General features: G+C 45.0%; 1 protein-coding gene across 1 annotated transcript in view; it reads right to left on the bottom strand.

The window, feature by feature from the left end:
• Positions 1-17,438, bottom strand: part of LOC128657861 (oocyte zinc finger protein XlCOF6.1-like) — a 62,722-nt gene extending 45,284 nt beyond the window's left edge. Inside the window, exons 1-5 of the mRNA XM_053712289.1 lie at positions 17,426-17,438; positions 16,859-17,059; positions 16,456-16,563; positions 14,635-14,742; positions 6,977-7,069 (exon numbers count right to left, since the gene is read on the bottom strand). Of these exons, the coding sequence (XP_053568264.1) occupies positions 6,977-7,069; positions 14,635-14,742; positions 16,456-16,563; positions 16,859-17,059; positions 17,426-17,438 (523 nt within the window). The remainder of the gene's footprint in view (positions 1-6,976; positions 7,070-14,634; positions 14,743-16,455; positions 16,564-16,858; positions 17,060-17,425) is intronic.

Raw genomic sequence — 17,438 nt, 5'->3', positions numbered from 1 at the left:
ATCAGGGCAGAAAAAATAAATGTCTCCATTCCACCTGGGAATCCAGACTGACGATTTCTCCCTGAGGAAAATAGTACTCACTGGCACCATTTTAAAATAAAAAAATTCTTGATTTAAGAATCTAAAACTAACACCTCACTTTACCTCTTCCTAGTACTAACACAGGCAAAGAGAATGACTGGAGGTGGAGGGAAGGGAGGAGCTATATATACAGCTCTGCTGTGGTGCTCTTTGCCACTTCCTGTTAGCAGGAGGATAAATCCCACAAGTAAGGATAAAATCCGTGGACTTAATTTATCTTTACATTTCAATGTGCTTTCTAAACATGAGGAACAAAATTGCATAGGTAAAACTATTTGGGCCTCTAGACACAATAAACATTTATCCATAAGAACAGACTCCTGTTCCATATCCATAGTAGACATAATTCCCAAAAATTATTGGAATGACAATTCTATTTAAAATGAGACTGTTACTTTAAAAATTAAATTCCCTCAGAGCGAATTGTACTTCAGATAAAAAAAAACTATAAATGAGGACCTCTACACCTCAGACAGTCTGAGGTGCCCTACCTGACACTTCTGAGTAAATACAATTTTGCACCAAGGAGAAATCCTGCAGATCGCAGCAAAACGCTTCCTGAAGATCTCTAGAGAGGATGAGACGCAAACCGCCGCACCGCTCATAGACTGTGAACGGAAGCGCAGTGAGTCACGTGATTGGCCAAAAAGAAACTGCGCAACACAAGAAAAGTGCACGTTTCTCAATATAGCCAATGTGAAAGACGTAAGAGTAAAAATGTCAGTGTCTTAATAAATGTAAAAAAAAACACACAAAAAACCCACACTGTTAAAAACTCAACAGTCCTTGCAAATATCACTCTGCTGAGCTTGTAAACCATAAAAGAAGCTGTTAATACAGCCCTCACTATAAGCCCCAATCAATAACCAATGAGCCACATATAAAAATGTATAGGCTAAGGAAAATCCTCCCCACACAAGTAAGGAGATTAACCCCTAAGTCTCTGTCACATAAGTGCCTGCACCCTGCCAAGATAAATCCCCAATAAAGGATAATTGTGTCCCAATTAATTATTGCAGCAATATCCTCTGAAGTGCAAGTCTCCAGTATCTAGAAGACAAAAGCACTTCTGCAAATCCAGCTGTCCAGCAGGAGGACAGCGCACAAGGTGTGAAAGGACACATACTCCTTACAGAGACCTGTAGAAAAAGAAAGAACAGAGTAACCAACTCTGGCTTTCTATACCAAATGCAGCAATATACTGTATGTTAGAAAAGCTGAGCAAGGACCACCTCACTACTTTCTAACTGCTTAAAAGCCACCGCTAATCTTACTCAAGAGATTGACGTGGACACAGCTATACCCAAATCCTTGCTTGCAAGGAAAAGTACCCCCCAAAAAATGAAAAATATCTTCAGACACCTAACTTCACCTCAAATACAAGAATAGGTTAATTCATAGATACTACACTCTTTAGCTAATCCCACAGGAGATGATATAACCTCAAAAGATCATCTCAAATGAATACTGGAGTAGGGGGATGTGAGATAGCGCTGCAGGAGCTCAGAGTCGGTATGCTCTAAATAATAGTGTGATAATCTGATGTGTTCAAATGGGTAGAGATATACAGGGAGTGCAGAATTATTAGGCAAGTTGTATTTTTGAGGATTAATTTTATTATTGAACAACAACCATGTTCTCAATGAACCCAAAAAACTCATTAATATCAAAGCTGAATAGTTTTGGAAGTAGTTTTTAGTTTGTTTTTAGTTATAGCTATTTTAGGGGGATATCTGTGTGTGCAGGTGACTATTACTGTGCATAATTATTAGGCAACTTAACAAAAAACAAATATATACCCATTTCAATTATTTATTTTTACCAGTGAAACCAATATAACATCTCAAAATTCACAAATATACATTTCTGACATTCAAAAACAAAACAAAAACAAATCAGTGACCAATATAGCCACCTTTCTTTGCAAGGACACTCAAAAGCCTGCCATCCATGGATTCTGTCAGTGTTTTGATCTGTTCACCATCAACATTGCGTGCAGCAGCAACCACAGCCTCCCAGACACTGTTCAGAGAGGTGTACTGTTTTCCCTCCTTGTAAATCTCACATTTGATGATGGACCACAGGTTCTCAATGGGGTTCAGATCAGGTGAACAAGGAGGCCATGTCATTAGATTTTCTTCTTTTATACCCTTTCTTGCCAGCCACGCTGTGGAGTACTTGGACGCGTGTGATGGAGCATTGTCCTGCATGAACATCATGTTTTTCTTGAAGGATGCAGACTTCTTCCTATACCACTGCTTGAAGAAGGTGTCGTCCAGAAACTGGCAGTAGGACTGGGAGTTGAGCTTGACTCCATCCTCAACCCGAAAAGGCCCCACAAGCTCATCTTTGATGATACCAGCCCAAACCAGTACTCCACCTCCACCTTGCTGGCGTCTGAGTCGGACTGGAGCTCTCTGCCCTTTACCAATCCAGCCACGGGCCCATCCATCTGGCCCATCAAGACTCACTCTCATTTCATCAGTCCATAAAACCTTAGAAAAATCAGTCTTGAGATATTTCTTGGCCCAGTCTTGACGTTTCAGCTTGTGTGTCTTGTTCAGTGGTGGTCGTCTTTCAGCCTTTCTTACCTTGGCCATGTCTCTGAGTATTGCACACCTTGTGCTTTTGGGCACTCCAGTGATGTTGCAGCTCTGAAATATGGCCAAACTGGTGGCAAGTGGCATCTTGGCAGCTGCACGCTTGACTTTTCTCAGTTCATGGGCAGTTATTTTGCGCCTTGGTTTTTCCACACGCTTCTTGCGACCCTGTTGACTATTTTGAATGAAACGCTTGATTGTTCGATGATCACGCTTCAGAAGCTTTGCAATTTTAAGAGTGCTGCATCCCTCTGCAAGATATCTCACTATTTTTGACTTTTCTGAGCCTGTCAAATCCTTCTTTTGACCCATTTTGCCAAAGGAAAGGAAGTTGCCTAATAATTATGCACACCTGATATAGGGTGTTGATGTCATTAGACCACACCCCTTCTCATTACAGAGATGCACATCACCTAATATGCTTAATTGGTAGTAGGCTTTCGAGCCTATACAGCTTGGAGTAAGACAACATGCATAAAGAGGATGATGTGGTCAAAATACTCATTTGCCTAATAATTCTGCACTCCCTGTATATCTTATGTCGTTAAGATGAATGCTAGTATTTGTCCTAATTAGGAGAGTGGGGTGTGTCAAATTCTTAAGTAGGTTATAAACCTGACCTTAAGATATCGATGTTTTGTGATATAACCAAAAATAATCTAATCCACAAGTGTAATTTAACCTCAGTGTGGGCGAGAGATACTATCCTAGAAGGTAGTTAAAATGTATCAGTATATCAAGTAAAAGATGGGATTTAAAGGAGATGTCAATCCAGTGGCGAAAATGCTTTGAATCAAAATTAATTTAATCAGGTGTAATATGGGTTAATACCCAGAAAATAAGTTCCTCCCACAGAACTAATTTGTATTAAAACTTATTTAATATTGTACATAAGAAAACATTTAAAAAACATTTAAAAACATCTAATGTAAAGAATATATATGGAATCATCCACATTTAAAACCAAATAGAAACAATAAATCCTATGAGTGATGCCGGCATCTGAAAAATGATAAATCTTAAATCGAGTTATAAGTGTATATTGTATCTTTAACGTTTTCAGTACACAGAATGACTTGATACTGATTCAGCGTAACTTGATACTTATTAGGCGTGTTGAATAAAGAGCAATATATTATTGACTCAAACAATAGATTTGTTTCAAGTTATACAATAGGTATTCTATTCATATACATTACAGTATTAGTCTCATATGTTAAAGCGGATACCGTAATGCATCCTGATGGTATGTTATCGGTAATAGATACCACAAATAGCGAGTGTTATTAAAGAATAACCTTATTACAGTGTCCGTTCCCGTGGATGCTGTTAGCAAGTTCACAAACAGACTGAGCCGTTGTATTTCCTCAGGGGAGTCCAGTAGTCGATACTACTCTTTAGATGTGGTTCCGGGTTAGGTGTCACATACAGTCTGTGATACACTGAAAAAGGATTGTGGTATCAAGTGATTTTCCGCTTGATTAGAATGAATTTCAGACTGGTACGTGAGTTTGGAAATACCGGATCATGGGGCAGGGATTATACATACAGAGACTATTCCTATTTGGTATATAGCTCAATGTACCTGTCCTAGCCGGTATATATTGCTGAGTATAGAATGCACATTTAAAAACATCTAATGTAAAGAATATATATGGAATCATCCACATTTAAAGCCAAATAGAAACAATAAATCCTATGAGTGATGCCGGCATCTGAAAAATGATAAATCTTAAATCGAGTTATAAGTGTATATTGTATCTTTAACGTTTTGAGTACACAGAATGACTTGATACTGATTCAGCATAACTTGATACTTATTAGGCGTGTTGAATAAAGAGCAATATATTATTGACTCAAACAATAGATTTGTTTCAAGTTGTACAATAGGTATTCTATCATATACATTACAGTGTTAGTCTCATATGTTAAAGCGGATACCGTAATGCATCCTGATGGTATGTTATCGGTAATAGATACCACAAATAGCGAGTGTTATTAAAGAATAACCTTATTACAGTGTCCGTTCCCGTGGATGCTGTTAGCAAGTTCACAAACAGACTGAGCCGTTGTATTTCCTCAGGGGAGTCCAGTAGTCGATACTACTCTTTAGATGTGGTTCCGGGTTAGGTGTCACATACAGTCCGTGATACACCAAAAAAGGATTGTAGTATCAAGTGATTTTCCGCTTGATTAGAATGAATTTCAGACTGGTACGTGAGTTTGGAAATACCGGATCATGGGGCAGGGATTATACATACAGAGACTATTCCTATTTGGGATATAGCTCAATGTACCTGTCCTAGCCGGTATATATTGCTGAGTATAGAATGCACCAGCTGGTAGTGTAGGGGTTCAGGGTCAACAGTCTCTACGCGTTTCAGCCGCCAGGGGCCTTTATCAAGATGAATTGAAATGTTCTTGATAAAGGCCCCTGGCGGCTGAAACGCGTAGAGACTGTTGACCCTGAACCCCTACACTACCAGCTGGTGCATTCTATACTCAGCAATATATACCGGCTAGGACAGGTACATTGAGCTATATCCCAAATAGGAATAGTCTCTGTATGTATAATCCCTGCCCCATGATCCGGTATTTCCAAACTCACGTACCAGTCTGAAATTCATTCTAATCAAGCGGAAAATCACTTGATACCACAATCCTTTTTCGGTGTATCACGGACTGTATGTGACACCTAACCCGGAACCACATCTAAAGAGTAGTATCAACTACTGGACTCCCCTGAGGAAATACAACGGCTCAGTCTGTTTGTGAACTTGCTAACAGCATCCACGGGAACGGACACTGTAATAAGGTTATTCTTTAACAACACTCGCTATTTGTGGTATCTATTACCGATAACACACCATCAGGATGCATTACGGTATCCGCTTTAACATATGAGACTAACACTGTAATGTATATGAATAGAATACCTATTGTATAACTTGAAACAAATCTATTGTTTGAGTCAATAATATATTGCTCTTTATTCAACACGCCTAATAAGTATCAAGTTACGCTGAATCAGTATCAAGTCATTCTGTGTACTGAAAACGTTAAAGATACAATATACACTTATAACTCGATTTAAGATTTATCATTTTTCAGATGCCGGCATCACTCATAGGATTTATTGTTTCTATTTGGTTTTAAATGTGGATGATTCCATATATATTCTTTACATTAGATGTTTTTAAATGTTTTTTTAAATGTTTTCTTATGTACAATATTAAATACGTTTTAATATAAATTAGTTCTGTGGGAGGAACTTATTTTCTGGGTATTAACCCATATTACACCTGATTAAATTAATTTTGATTCAAAGCATTTTCGCCACTGGATTGACATCTCCTTTAAATCCCATCTTTTACTTGATATACTGATACATTTTAACTACCTTCTAGGATAGTATCTCTCGCCCACACTGAGGTTAAATTACACTTGTGGATTAGATTATTTTTGGTTATATCACAAAACATCGATACCTTAAGGTCAGGTTTATCACCTACTTAAGAATTTGACACACCCCACTCTCCTAATTAGGACAAATACTAGCGTTCATCTTAACGACATAAGATATATATCTTTACCCATTTGAACACATCAGATTATCACACTATTATTTAGAGCATACCGACTCTGAGCTCCTGCAGCGCTATCTCACATCCCCCCTACTCCACCTAACTTCACCTCCTCCATTGACAGAGGCAAAGAGAATGACTGGGGGTTATGGGTAAGGGAAGTGACAATTAACAGCTTTGTTGTGGTGCTCTTTGCCTCCTCCTGCTGGCCAGGAGTGAATATCCCACTAGTAATTGGAATGATGTTGTAGACTCTCCATGTCTTAGGAAAGAAATATATTTATGTTTACAAAAATAAACACAAGAAATAATAAATACATTTTAACTTATTTACAATACTTAAACTAATATGTATCATACATGAGAATGCATACTTTTTTAAACATTGCAGATAAGTGCTAAAATACACTATTAACCCTAAGCTACCCTAGCCTAATCACCTGACCCCCCCATATATGTAGGGGGGTATTAAGGGATTTAAGAGGGTAGAGACAAAAAATTATTAAAAGTAATAAAAATATCATCACCAAGCCATATAATCCCACTGTGTTGCAGCCATTTTGATTATTTTGCATTTAGACATACTATGATGATTCAAATAACATCCAAGTGTTTTATTTGGAGGAGATAATGCTCTAAAAAGTCTATTTCCCTGTGCCTAGTGGGGCAGGTGATCTGTACTCCTCAGACACATCACCAACATGCACTCACCTGTACTGATATTGTCACTGATTTCCTGCTGACTCTTTAAATACAGGTATTTTGTTTGTTCAGCATTAAGTGTAACTTCAGTCTTCACATAACCTGCATAGATCATATAAATATGGTCACATTTTAACTTTTTAGAACTGCACAAGCAAACTGTGATATCTGAATTTCACACAAATACATTCACCTGTGCCTTGAATCCCTCAGATATGTCACATATACAGACTCACTAGTGGCCTGTTTCTTTCAGAAATGTCACATACATAGTCACCTGTGCCCTTCACCCCTCAGACACATCTACTCACCTGTGCCATGCATCCTTTAGATACATAACACCTGTGCAATCACTTGTGCCCTGCATCTCTCAGGCATGTCACATGTATACTCACATGTACCCTGCGTCCCACAGGCACATCACACCAGTACACTTACCTGTAACCTGCATTCCTCAGATACGTCATATAAGTACACAGACTTGTGTCCCTCAGACACGTCACACATGTGCACTCACCTATCTCCTTCAGACATGTCATACAAATACACTGACCTGTGCCCTGCGTCCTTCAGACATGTCACATATATACACTGACCTGTGCCCTGCGTCCTTTAGACATGTCACATATATACACTGACCTGTGCCCTGCGTCCTTCAGACATGTCATACAGATACACTGACCTGTGCTCTGCGTCCTTCAGACATGTCACACATATACACTGACCTGTGCCCTGCGTCCTTCAGACATGTCATACAGATACACAGACCTTTGCCCTGCGTCCTTCAGACATGTCACACATATACACTGACCTGTGCCCTGCGTCCTTCAGACATGTCATACAGATACACTGACCTTTGCCCTGTCTCCTTCAGACATGTCACACATATACACTGACCTGTGCCCTGCGTCCTTCAGACATGTCATACAGATACACTGACCTTTGCCCTGTCTCCTTCAGACATGTCACACATATACACTGACCTGTGCCCTGCGTCCGTCAGACATGTCATACAGATACACTGACCCGTGCCCTGCGTCCTTCAGACATGTCACACATATACACTGACCTGTGCCCTGCGTCCTTCAGACATGTCATACAGATACACTGACCTTTGCCCTGCGTCCTTCAGACATGTCACACATATACACTGACCTGTGCCCTGTCTCCTTCAGACATGTGACACATATACACTGACCTGTGCCCTGCGTCCTTCAAACATGTCATACAGATACACTGACCTTTTCCCTGCGTCCTTCAGACATGTCACACATATACACTGACCTGTGCCCTGCGTCCTTCAGACATGTCATACAGATACACTGACCTTTGCCCTGCGTCCTTCAGACATGTCACACATATACACTGACCTGTGCCCTGCGTCCTTCAGACATGTCATACAGATACACTGACCTTTGCCCTGTCTCCTTCAGACATGTCACACATATACACTGACCTGTGCCATGCGTCCTTCAAACATGTCATACAGATACACTGACCTTTGCCCTGCGTCCTTCAGACATGTCATACAGATACACTGACCTGTGCCCTGCGTCCTTCAGACATGTAACACATATACACTGACCTGTGCCATGCGTCCTTCAGACATGTCACACATACAAACTGACCTGTGCCCTGCGTCCTTCAGACATGTCATACAGATACACTGACCTTTGCCCTGCGTCCTTCAGACATGTCACACATATACACTGACCTGTGCTGCTGTTCGTTCCTGGCAGACTGCTTCTCATTCTGTTTTGCATATGGAAATATGACCCTGGGGATAGTCTCCCTAAGGGTGATGGGGGAAACCAGACGTGGACTCCTTGCCCAATGTGCTTAGAGGGATATGGCTGCACCTCACTGACGAGGCCCAAAGGAGGCCGAAACGATCATCTGGGGTTGTCATGTTCCTTGTTCAGAGGAGAATTGCCTGGTATTTCGGTACTGGACTGACCATGTAGGCGGGATCAGACTGATATACTACAGGAAAGTTTTCCTCTGTGAAAAGCACAATTGGGCAGAAAGCTACTACCAGGTGGCAACCGGGCCATAGAACAAGCTATTGATGCTGCTGTTCGTTCCTGGCAGACTGCTTCTCATTCTGTTTTGCATATGTAAATATGACCCTGGGGATAGTCTCCCTAAGGGTGATGGGGGAAACCAGACGTGGACTCCTTGCCCAATGTGCTTAGAGGGATATGGCTGCACCTCACTGACGAGGCCCAAAGGAGGCCGAAACGATCGTCTGGGGTTGTCATGTTCCTTGTTCAGAGAAGAATTGCCTGGTATTTCGGTGCTGGACTGACCATGTAGGCGGGATCAGACTGATATACTACAGGAAAGTTTTCCTCTGTGAAAAGCACAATTGGGCAGAAAGAAGCTACTACCAGGTGGCAACCGGGCCATAGAACAAGCTATTGATGCTGCTGTTCGTTCCTGGCAGACTGCTTCTCATTCTGTTTTGCATATGTAAATATGACCCTGGGGATAGTCTCCCTAAGGGTGATGGGGGAAACCAGACGTGGACTCCTTGCCCAATGTGCTTAGAGGGATATGGCTGCACCTCACTGACGAGGCCCAAAGGAGGCCGAAACGATCGTCTGGGGTTGTCATGTTCCTTGTTCAGAGAAGAATTGCCTGGTATTTCGGTGCTGGACTGACCATGTAGGCGGGATCAGACTGATATACTACAGGAAAGTTTTCCTCTGTGAAAAGCACAATTGGGCAGAAAGAAGCTACTACCAGGTGGCAACCGGGCCATAGAACAAGCTATTGATGCTGCTGTTCGTTCCTGGCAGACTGCTTCTCATTCTGTTTTGCATATGTAAATATGACCCTGGGGATAGTCTCCCTAAGGGTGATGGGGGAAACCAGACGTGGACTCCTTGCCTCCTTGCCCAATGTGCTTAGAAGGATATGGCTGCACCTCACTGACGAGGCCCAAAGGAGGCCGAAACGATCGTCTGGGGTTGTCATGTTCCTTGTTCAGAGGAGAATTGCCTGGTATTTTGGTGCTGGACTGACCATGTAGGCGGGATCAGACTGATATACTACAGGAAAGTTTCCCTCTGTGAAAAGCACAATTGGGCAGAAAGAAGCTACTACCAGGTGGCAACCGGGCCATAGAACAAGCTATTGATGCTGCTGTTCGTTCCTGGCAGACTGCTTCTCATTCTGTTTTGCATATGTAAATATGACCCTGGGGATAGTCTCCCTAAGGGTGATGGGGGAAACCAGACGTGGACTCCTTGCCCAATGTGCTTAGAGGGATATGGCTGCACCTCACTGACGAGGCCCAAAGGAGGCCGAAACGATCGTCTGGGGTTGTCATGTTCCTTGTTCAGAGGAGAATTGCCTGGTATTTCGGTGCTGGACTGACCATGTAGGCGGGATCAGACTGATATACTACAGGAAAGTTTTCCTCTGTGAAAAGCACAATTGGGCAGAAAGAAGCTACTACCAGGTGGCAACCGGGCCATAGAACAAGCTATTGATGCTGCTGTTCGTTCCTGGCAGACTGCTTCTCATTCTGTTTTGCATATGTAAATATGACCCTGGGGATAGTCTCCCTAAGGGTGATGGGGGAAACCAGACGTGGACTCCTTGCCCAATGTGCTTAGAGGGATATGGCTGCACCTCACTGACGAGGCCCAAAGGAGGCCGAAACGATCGTCTGGGGTTGTCATGTTCCTTGTTCAGAGGAGAATTGCCTGGCATTTCGGTGCTGGACTGACCATGTAGGCGGGATCAGACTGATATACTACAGGAAAGTTTTCCTCTGTGAAAAGCACAATTGGGCAGAAAGAAGCTACTACCAGGTGGCAACCGGGCCATAGAACAAGCTATTGATGCTGCTGTTCGTTCCTGGCAGACTGCTTCTCATTCTGTTTTGCATATGTAAATATGACCCTGGGGATAGTCTCCCTAAGGGTGATGGGGGAAACCAGACGTGGACTCCTTGCCCAATGTGCTTAGAGGGATATGGCTGCACCTCACTGACGAGGCCCAAAGGAGGCCGAAACGATCATCTGGGGTTGTCATGTTCCTTGTTCAGAGGAGAATTGCCTGGTATTTCGGTACTGGACTGACCATGTAGGCGGGATCAGACTGATATACTACAGGAAAGTTTTCCTCTGTGAAAAGCACAATTGGGCAGAAAGCTACTACCAGGTGGCAACCGGGCCATAGAACAAGCTATTGATGCTGCTGTTCGTTCCTGGCAGACTGCTTCTCATTCTGTTTTGCATATGTAAATATGACCCTGGGGATAGTCTCCCTAAGGGTGATGGGGGAAACCAGACGTGGACTCCTTGCCCAATGTGCTTAGAGGGATATGGCTGCACCTCACTGACGAGGCCCAAAGGAGGCCGAAACGATCGTCTGGGGTTGTCATGTTCCTTGTTCAGAGGAGAATTGCCTGGTATTTCGGTGCTGGACTGACCATGTAGGCGGGATCAGACTGATATACTACAGGAAAGTTTTCCTCTGTGAAAAGCACAATTGGGCAGAAAGAAGCTACTACCAGGTGGCAACCGGGCCATAGAACAAGCTACTGATGCTGCTGTTCGTTCCTGGCAGACTGCTTCTCATTCTGTTTTGCATATGTAAATATGACCCTGGGGATAGTCTCCCTAAGGGTGATGGGGGAAACCAGACGTGGACTCCTTGCCCAATGTGCTTAGAGGGATATGGCTGCACCTCACTGACGAGGCCCAAAGGAGGCCGAAACGATCGTCTGGGGTTGTCATGTTCCTTGTTCAGAGAATTGCCTGGCATTTCGGTGCTGGACTGACCATGTAGGCGGGATCAGACTGATATACTACAGGAAAGTTTTCCTCTGTGAAAAGCACAATTGGGCAGAAAGAAGCTACTACCAGGTGGCAACCGGGCCATAGAACAAGCTATTGATGCTGCTGTTCGTTCCTGGCAGACTGCTTCTCATTCTGTTTTGCATATGTAAATATGACCCTGGGGATAGTCTCCCTAAGGGTGATGGGGGAAACCAGACGTGGACTCCTTGCCCAATGTGCTTAGAGGGATATGGCTGCACCTCACTGACGAGGCCCAAAGGAGGCCGAAACGATCGTCTGGGGTTGTCATGTTCCTTGTTCAGAGGAGAATTGCCTGGTATTTCGGTGCTGGACTGACCATGTAGGCGGGATCAGACTGATATACTACAGGAAAGTTTTCCTCTGTGAAAAGCACAATAGGGCAGAAAGAAGCTACTACCAGGTGGCAACCGGGCCATAGAACAAGCTATTGATGCTGCTGTTTGTTCCTGGCAGACTGCTTCTCATTCTGTTTTGCATATGTAAATATGACCCTGGGGATAGTCTCCCTAAGGGTGATGGGGGAAACCAGACGTGGACTCCTTGCCCAATGTGCTTAGAGGGATATGGCTGCACCTCACTGACGAGGCCCAAAGGAGGCCGAAACGATCGTCTGGGGTTGTCATGTTCCTTGTTCAGAGGAGAATTGCCTGGTATTTCGGTGCTGGACTGACCATGTAGGCGGGATCAGACTGATATACTACAGGAAAGTTTTCCTCTGTGAAAAGCACAATTGGGCAGAAAGAAGCTACTACCAGGTGGCAACCGGGCCATAGAACAAGCTATTGATGCTGCTGTTCGTTCCTGGCAGACTGCTTCTCATTCTGTTTTGCATATGTAAATATGACCCTGGGGATAGTCTCCCTAAGGGTGATGGGGGAAACCAGACGTGGACTCCTTGCCCAATGTGCTTAGAGGGATATGGCTGCACCTCACTGACGAGGCCCAAAGGAGGCCGAAACGATCGTCTGGGGTTGTCATGTTCCTTGTTCAGAGGAGAATTGCCTGGTATTTCGGTGCTGGACTGACCATGTAGGCGGGATCAGACTGATATACTACAGGAAAGTTTTCCTCTGTGAAAAGCACAATTGGGCAGAAAGAAGCTACTACCAGGTGGCAACCGGGCCATAGAACAAGCTATTGATGCTGCTGTTCGTTCCTGGCAGACTGCTTCTCATTCTGTTTTGCATATGTAAATATGACCCTGGGGATAGTCTCCCTAAGGGTGATGGGGGAAACCAGACGTGGACTCCTTGCCCAATGTGCTTAGAGGGATATGGCTGCACCTCACTGACGAGGCCCAAAGGAGGCTGAAACGATCGTCTGGGGTTGTCGTGTTCCTTGTTCAGAGGAGAATTGCCTGGTATTTCGGTGCTGGACTGACCATGTAGGCGGGATCAGACTGATATACTACAGGAAAGTTTTCCTCTGTGAAAAGCACAATTGGGCAGAAAGAAGCTACTACCAGGTGGCAACCGGGCCATAGAACAAGCTATTGATGCTGCTGTTCGTTCCTGGCAGACTGCTTCTCATTCTGTTTTGCATATGTAAATATGACCCTGGGGATAGTCTCCCTAAGGGTGATGGGGGAAACCAGACGTGGACTCCTTGCCCAATGTGCTTAGAGGGATATGGCTGCACCTCACTGACGAGGCCCAAAGGAGGCCGAAACGATCGTCTGGGGTTGTCATGTTCCTTGTTCAGAGGAGAATTGCCTGGTATTTCGGTGCTGGACTGACCATGTAGGCGGGATCAGACTGATATACTACAGGAAAGTTTTCCTCTGTGAAAAGCACAATAGGGCAGAAAGAAGCTACTACCAGGTGGCAACCGGGCCATAGAACAAGCTATTGATGCTGCTGTTTGTTCCTGGCAGACTGCTTCTCATTCTGTTTTGCATATGTAAATATGACCCTGGGGATAGTCTCCCTAAGGGTGATGGGGGAAACCAGACGTGGACTCCTTGCCCAATGTGCTTAGAGGGATATGGCTGCACCTCACTGACGAGGCCCAAAGGAGGCCGAAACGATCGTCTGGGGTTGTCATGTTCCTTGTTCAGAGGAGAATTGCCTGGTATTTCGGTGCTGGACTGACCATGTAGGCGGGATCAGACTGATATACTACAGGAAAGTTTTCCTCTGTGAAAAGCACAATTGGGCAGAAAGAAGCTACTACCAGGTGGCAACCGGGCCATAGAACAAGCTATTGATGCTGCTGTTCGTTCCTGGCAGACTGCTTCTCATTCTGTTTTGCATATGTCATACAGATACACTGACCTGTGCCCTGCGTCCTTCAGACATGTCACACATATACACTGACCTGTGCCCTGCGTCCTTCAGACATGTCATACAGATACACTGACCTGTGCCCTGCGTCCTTCAGACATGTCACACATATACACTGACCTGTGCCCTGCGTCCTTCAGACATGTCATACAGATACACTGACCTGTGCCCTGCGTCCTTCAGACATGTCACACATATACACTGACCTGTGCCCTGCGTCCTTCAGACATGTCATACAGATACACTGACCTGTGCCCTGCGTCCTTCATACATGTCACACATATACACTGACCTGTGCCCTGCGTCCTTCAGACATGTCATACATATACACTGACCTGTGCCCTGCGTCCTTCAGACATGTCATACAGATACACTGACCTTTGCCCTGTCTCCTTCAGACATGTCACACATATACACTGCCCTGTGCCCTGCGTCCTTCAAACATGTCATACAGATACACTGACCTGTGCCCTGCGTCCTTCAGACATGTCACACATGTACACTCACTTGTACCCTGTTTCCCTCAGACATGATGCAAATGTACACTCACCTGAACTGATATTGTCACAGATTTCCTGCTTCACAGCTACCAGCTGACTCTGTACATACAGATCATTTTTTTGTTCAGCATTAAGTGTGACTTCAGTTTTAAGATCACCTGCATAAACACATACAGTAAATAAGGTCATGTTGTAGCTTTTTAACACTGCACAAGGAAGTTGTAATATCTGAATGTCAGTCACATACCCTCACCTGTGTCCCTCAGACACATTACACACATACCCTCACCTGTGTCCCTCAGACACATTACACACATACACTCACCTGTGCCCTGAGTCCCTAGGGCAGGTCACACATGTACACTCACCTGTGCCCTGAGTCCCTAGGGCAGGTCACACATGTACACTCACCTGTGCCCTGAGCTCCTAGAGCAGGTCACACATGTACAATCGCCTGTGCCCTGAGCTCCTAGAGCAGGTCACACATGTACAATCGCCTGTGCCCTGAGTCCCTAGGGCAGGTCACACATGTACACTCACCTGTGCCCTGAGTCCCTAGGACAGGTCACACATGTACACTCACCTGTGCCCTGAGTCCCTAGGGCAGGTCACACATGTACAATCGCCTGTGCCCTGAGTCCCTAGGGCAGGTCACACATGTACACTCACCTGTGCCCTGAGTCGCTAGGGCAGGTCACACATGTACACTCACCTGTGCCCTGAGTCGCTAGGGCAGGTCACACACATACACTCACCTGTGCCCTGAGTCCCTAGGGCAGGTCACACATGTACACTCACCTGTGCCCTGAGTCCCTAGGGCAGGTCACACATGTACACTCACCTGTGCCCTGAGTCCCTAAGGCAGGTCACACATGTACACTCACCTGTGCCCTGAGTCCCTAGGGCAGGTCACACATGTACACTCACCTGTGCCCTGAGTTCCTAGAGCAGGTCACACATGTACACTCACCTGTGCCCTGAGTCCCTAGGGCAGGTCACACATGTACACTCACCTGTGCCCTGAGTCCCTAGGGCAGGTCACACATGTACACTCACCTGTGCCCTGAGTCCCTAGGGCAGGTCACACATGTACACTCACCTGTGCCCTGAGTCCCTAGGGCAGGTCACACATGTACAATCGCCTGTGCCCTGAGTCCCTAGGGCAGGTCACACATGTACACTCACCTGTGCCCTGAGTCCCTAGGGCAGGTCACACATGTACACTCACCTGTGCCCTGAGTCCCTAAGGCAGGTCACACATGTACACTCACCTGTGCCCTGAGTCCCTAGGGCAGGTCACACATGTACACTCACCTGTGCCCTGAGTTCCTAGAGCAGGTCACACATGTACACTCACCTGTGCCCTGAGTTCCTAGAGCAGGTCACACATGTACACTCACCTGTGCCCTGAGTTCCTAGAGCAGGTCACACATGTACACTCACCTGTGCCCTGAGTCCCTAGGGCAGGTCACACATGTACACTCACCTGTGCCCTGAGTCCCTAGGGCAGGTCACACATGTACACTCACCTGTGCCCTGAGTCCCTAGGGCAGGTCACACATGTACAATCGCCTGTGCCCTGAGTCCCTAGGGCAGGTCACACATGTACACTCACCTGTGCCCTGAGTCCCTAGGACAGGTCACACATGTACACTCACCTGTGCCCTGAGTCCCTAGGACAGGTCACACATGTACACTCACCTGTGCCCTGAGTCCCTAGGGCAGGTCACACATGTACACTCACCTGTGACCTGTCCCTCAGATATATTACACACGAACATTCACTTGTAAACTGCGTCCCTTACACATATCACACATGTACACTAACTTGTACCCTGTTTCCCTCAGACATGCCACAAATGTACACTCACCTGTACGGATATTGTCACTGATTTCCTGCTTCACAGCTTCCCGCTGACTATTTACATACAGATCATTAGTCTGTTCAGCATTAAGTGTAACTTCAGTCTTAACATCACCTGCATAGATCATATAAATATAGTCACATTTTAGCTGTAATATTGGAATGTCACACATGTACCCTCAGATGCGTCCTTCATACACATCAACAAACGTACACTTACCTGTGCCCTGCGTCCCTTAAGCACATACTCACCTGTTACCCTCAGACATGTCCCACATGTACACTCACCTGTGCCCTGCTTCCCTCGGACACATCACACATGTACACTCATTTGTGTCCTGTTTCCCTCAGACATGTCACACACATACACTCAAATGTGTCCTTTAGACATGCCACAAATGTAAACTCACCTGTACTGATATTTTCACAGATTTCCTGCTGCACAGCTTCCCGCTGACTCTTTACATACAGATAATTTGTTTGTTCAGCATTAAGTGCGACTTCAGTCTTAAAATCACCTGCATAGATCACATAAATGTGGTCACATTGTAGTTTTGTAGCACTGCACAATGAAGTTGTAATATCAGACACACACACACTCACCTGCGTCCCTCAGAAGCATCACACACATACACTAACCTGTGTTCTGCATCTCTTGAACACGTTCCACAAGAACACTCACTTGTGCTGTTTTATTCAGACACCTCACATACGTACACTCACCTGTGCCCTGGATCCCTCAGACACATCACACACGTACACTCAACTGTGCCCTGCATCCATCAGACACATCACACATGCACACTCACCTGTGCCCTGTGTTCCTCAGACACATCACACACGTACACTCACCTGTGCCCTGTATCCCTCAGACACAACACATGTACACTCACCTGTGCCCTGCATCCCTCAGACACATCACATACGTACACTCACCTGTGCCCTGTATCCCTCAGACACATCACATGTACACTTACCTGTGTTCTGCAT

Source organism: Bombina bombina, chromosome 4, assembly GCF_027579735.1.
Source record: "Bombina bombina isolate aBomBom1 chromosome 4, aBomBom1.pri, whole genome shotgun sequence".
NCBI lineage: Eukaryota > Metazoa > Chordata > Amphibia > Anura > Bombinatoridae > Bombina > Bombina bombina.
Note: the sequence above shows the minus strand (reverse complement) of the source record. Positions and strands in the feature narration are given on the sequence as shown.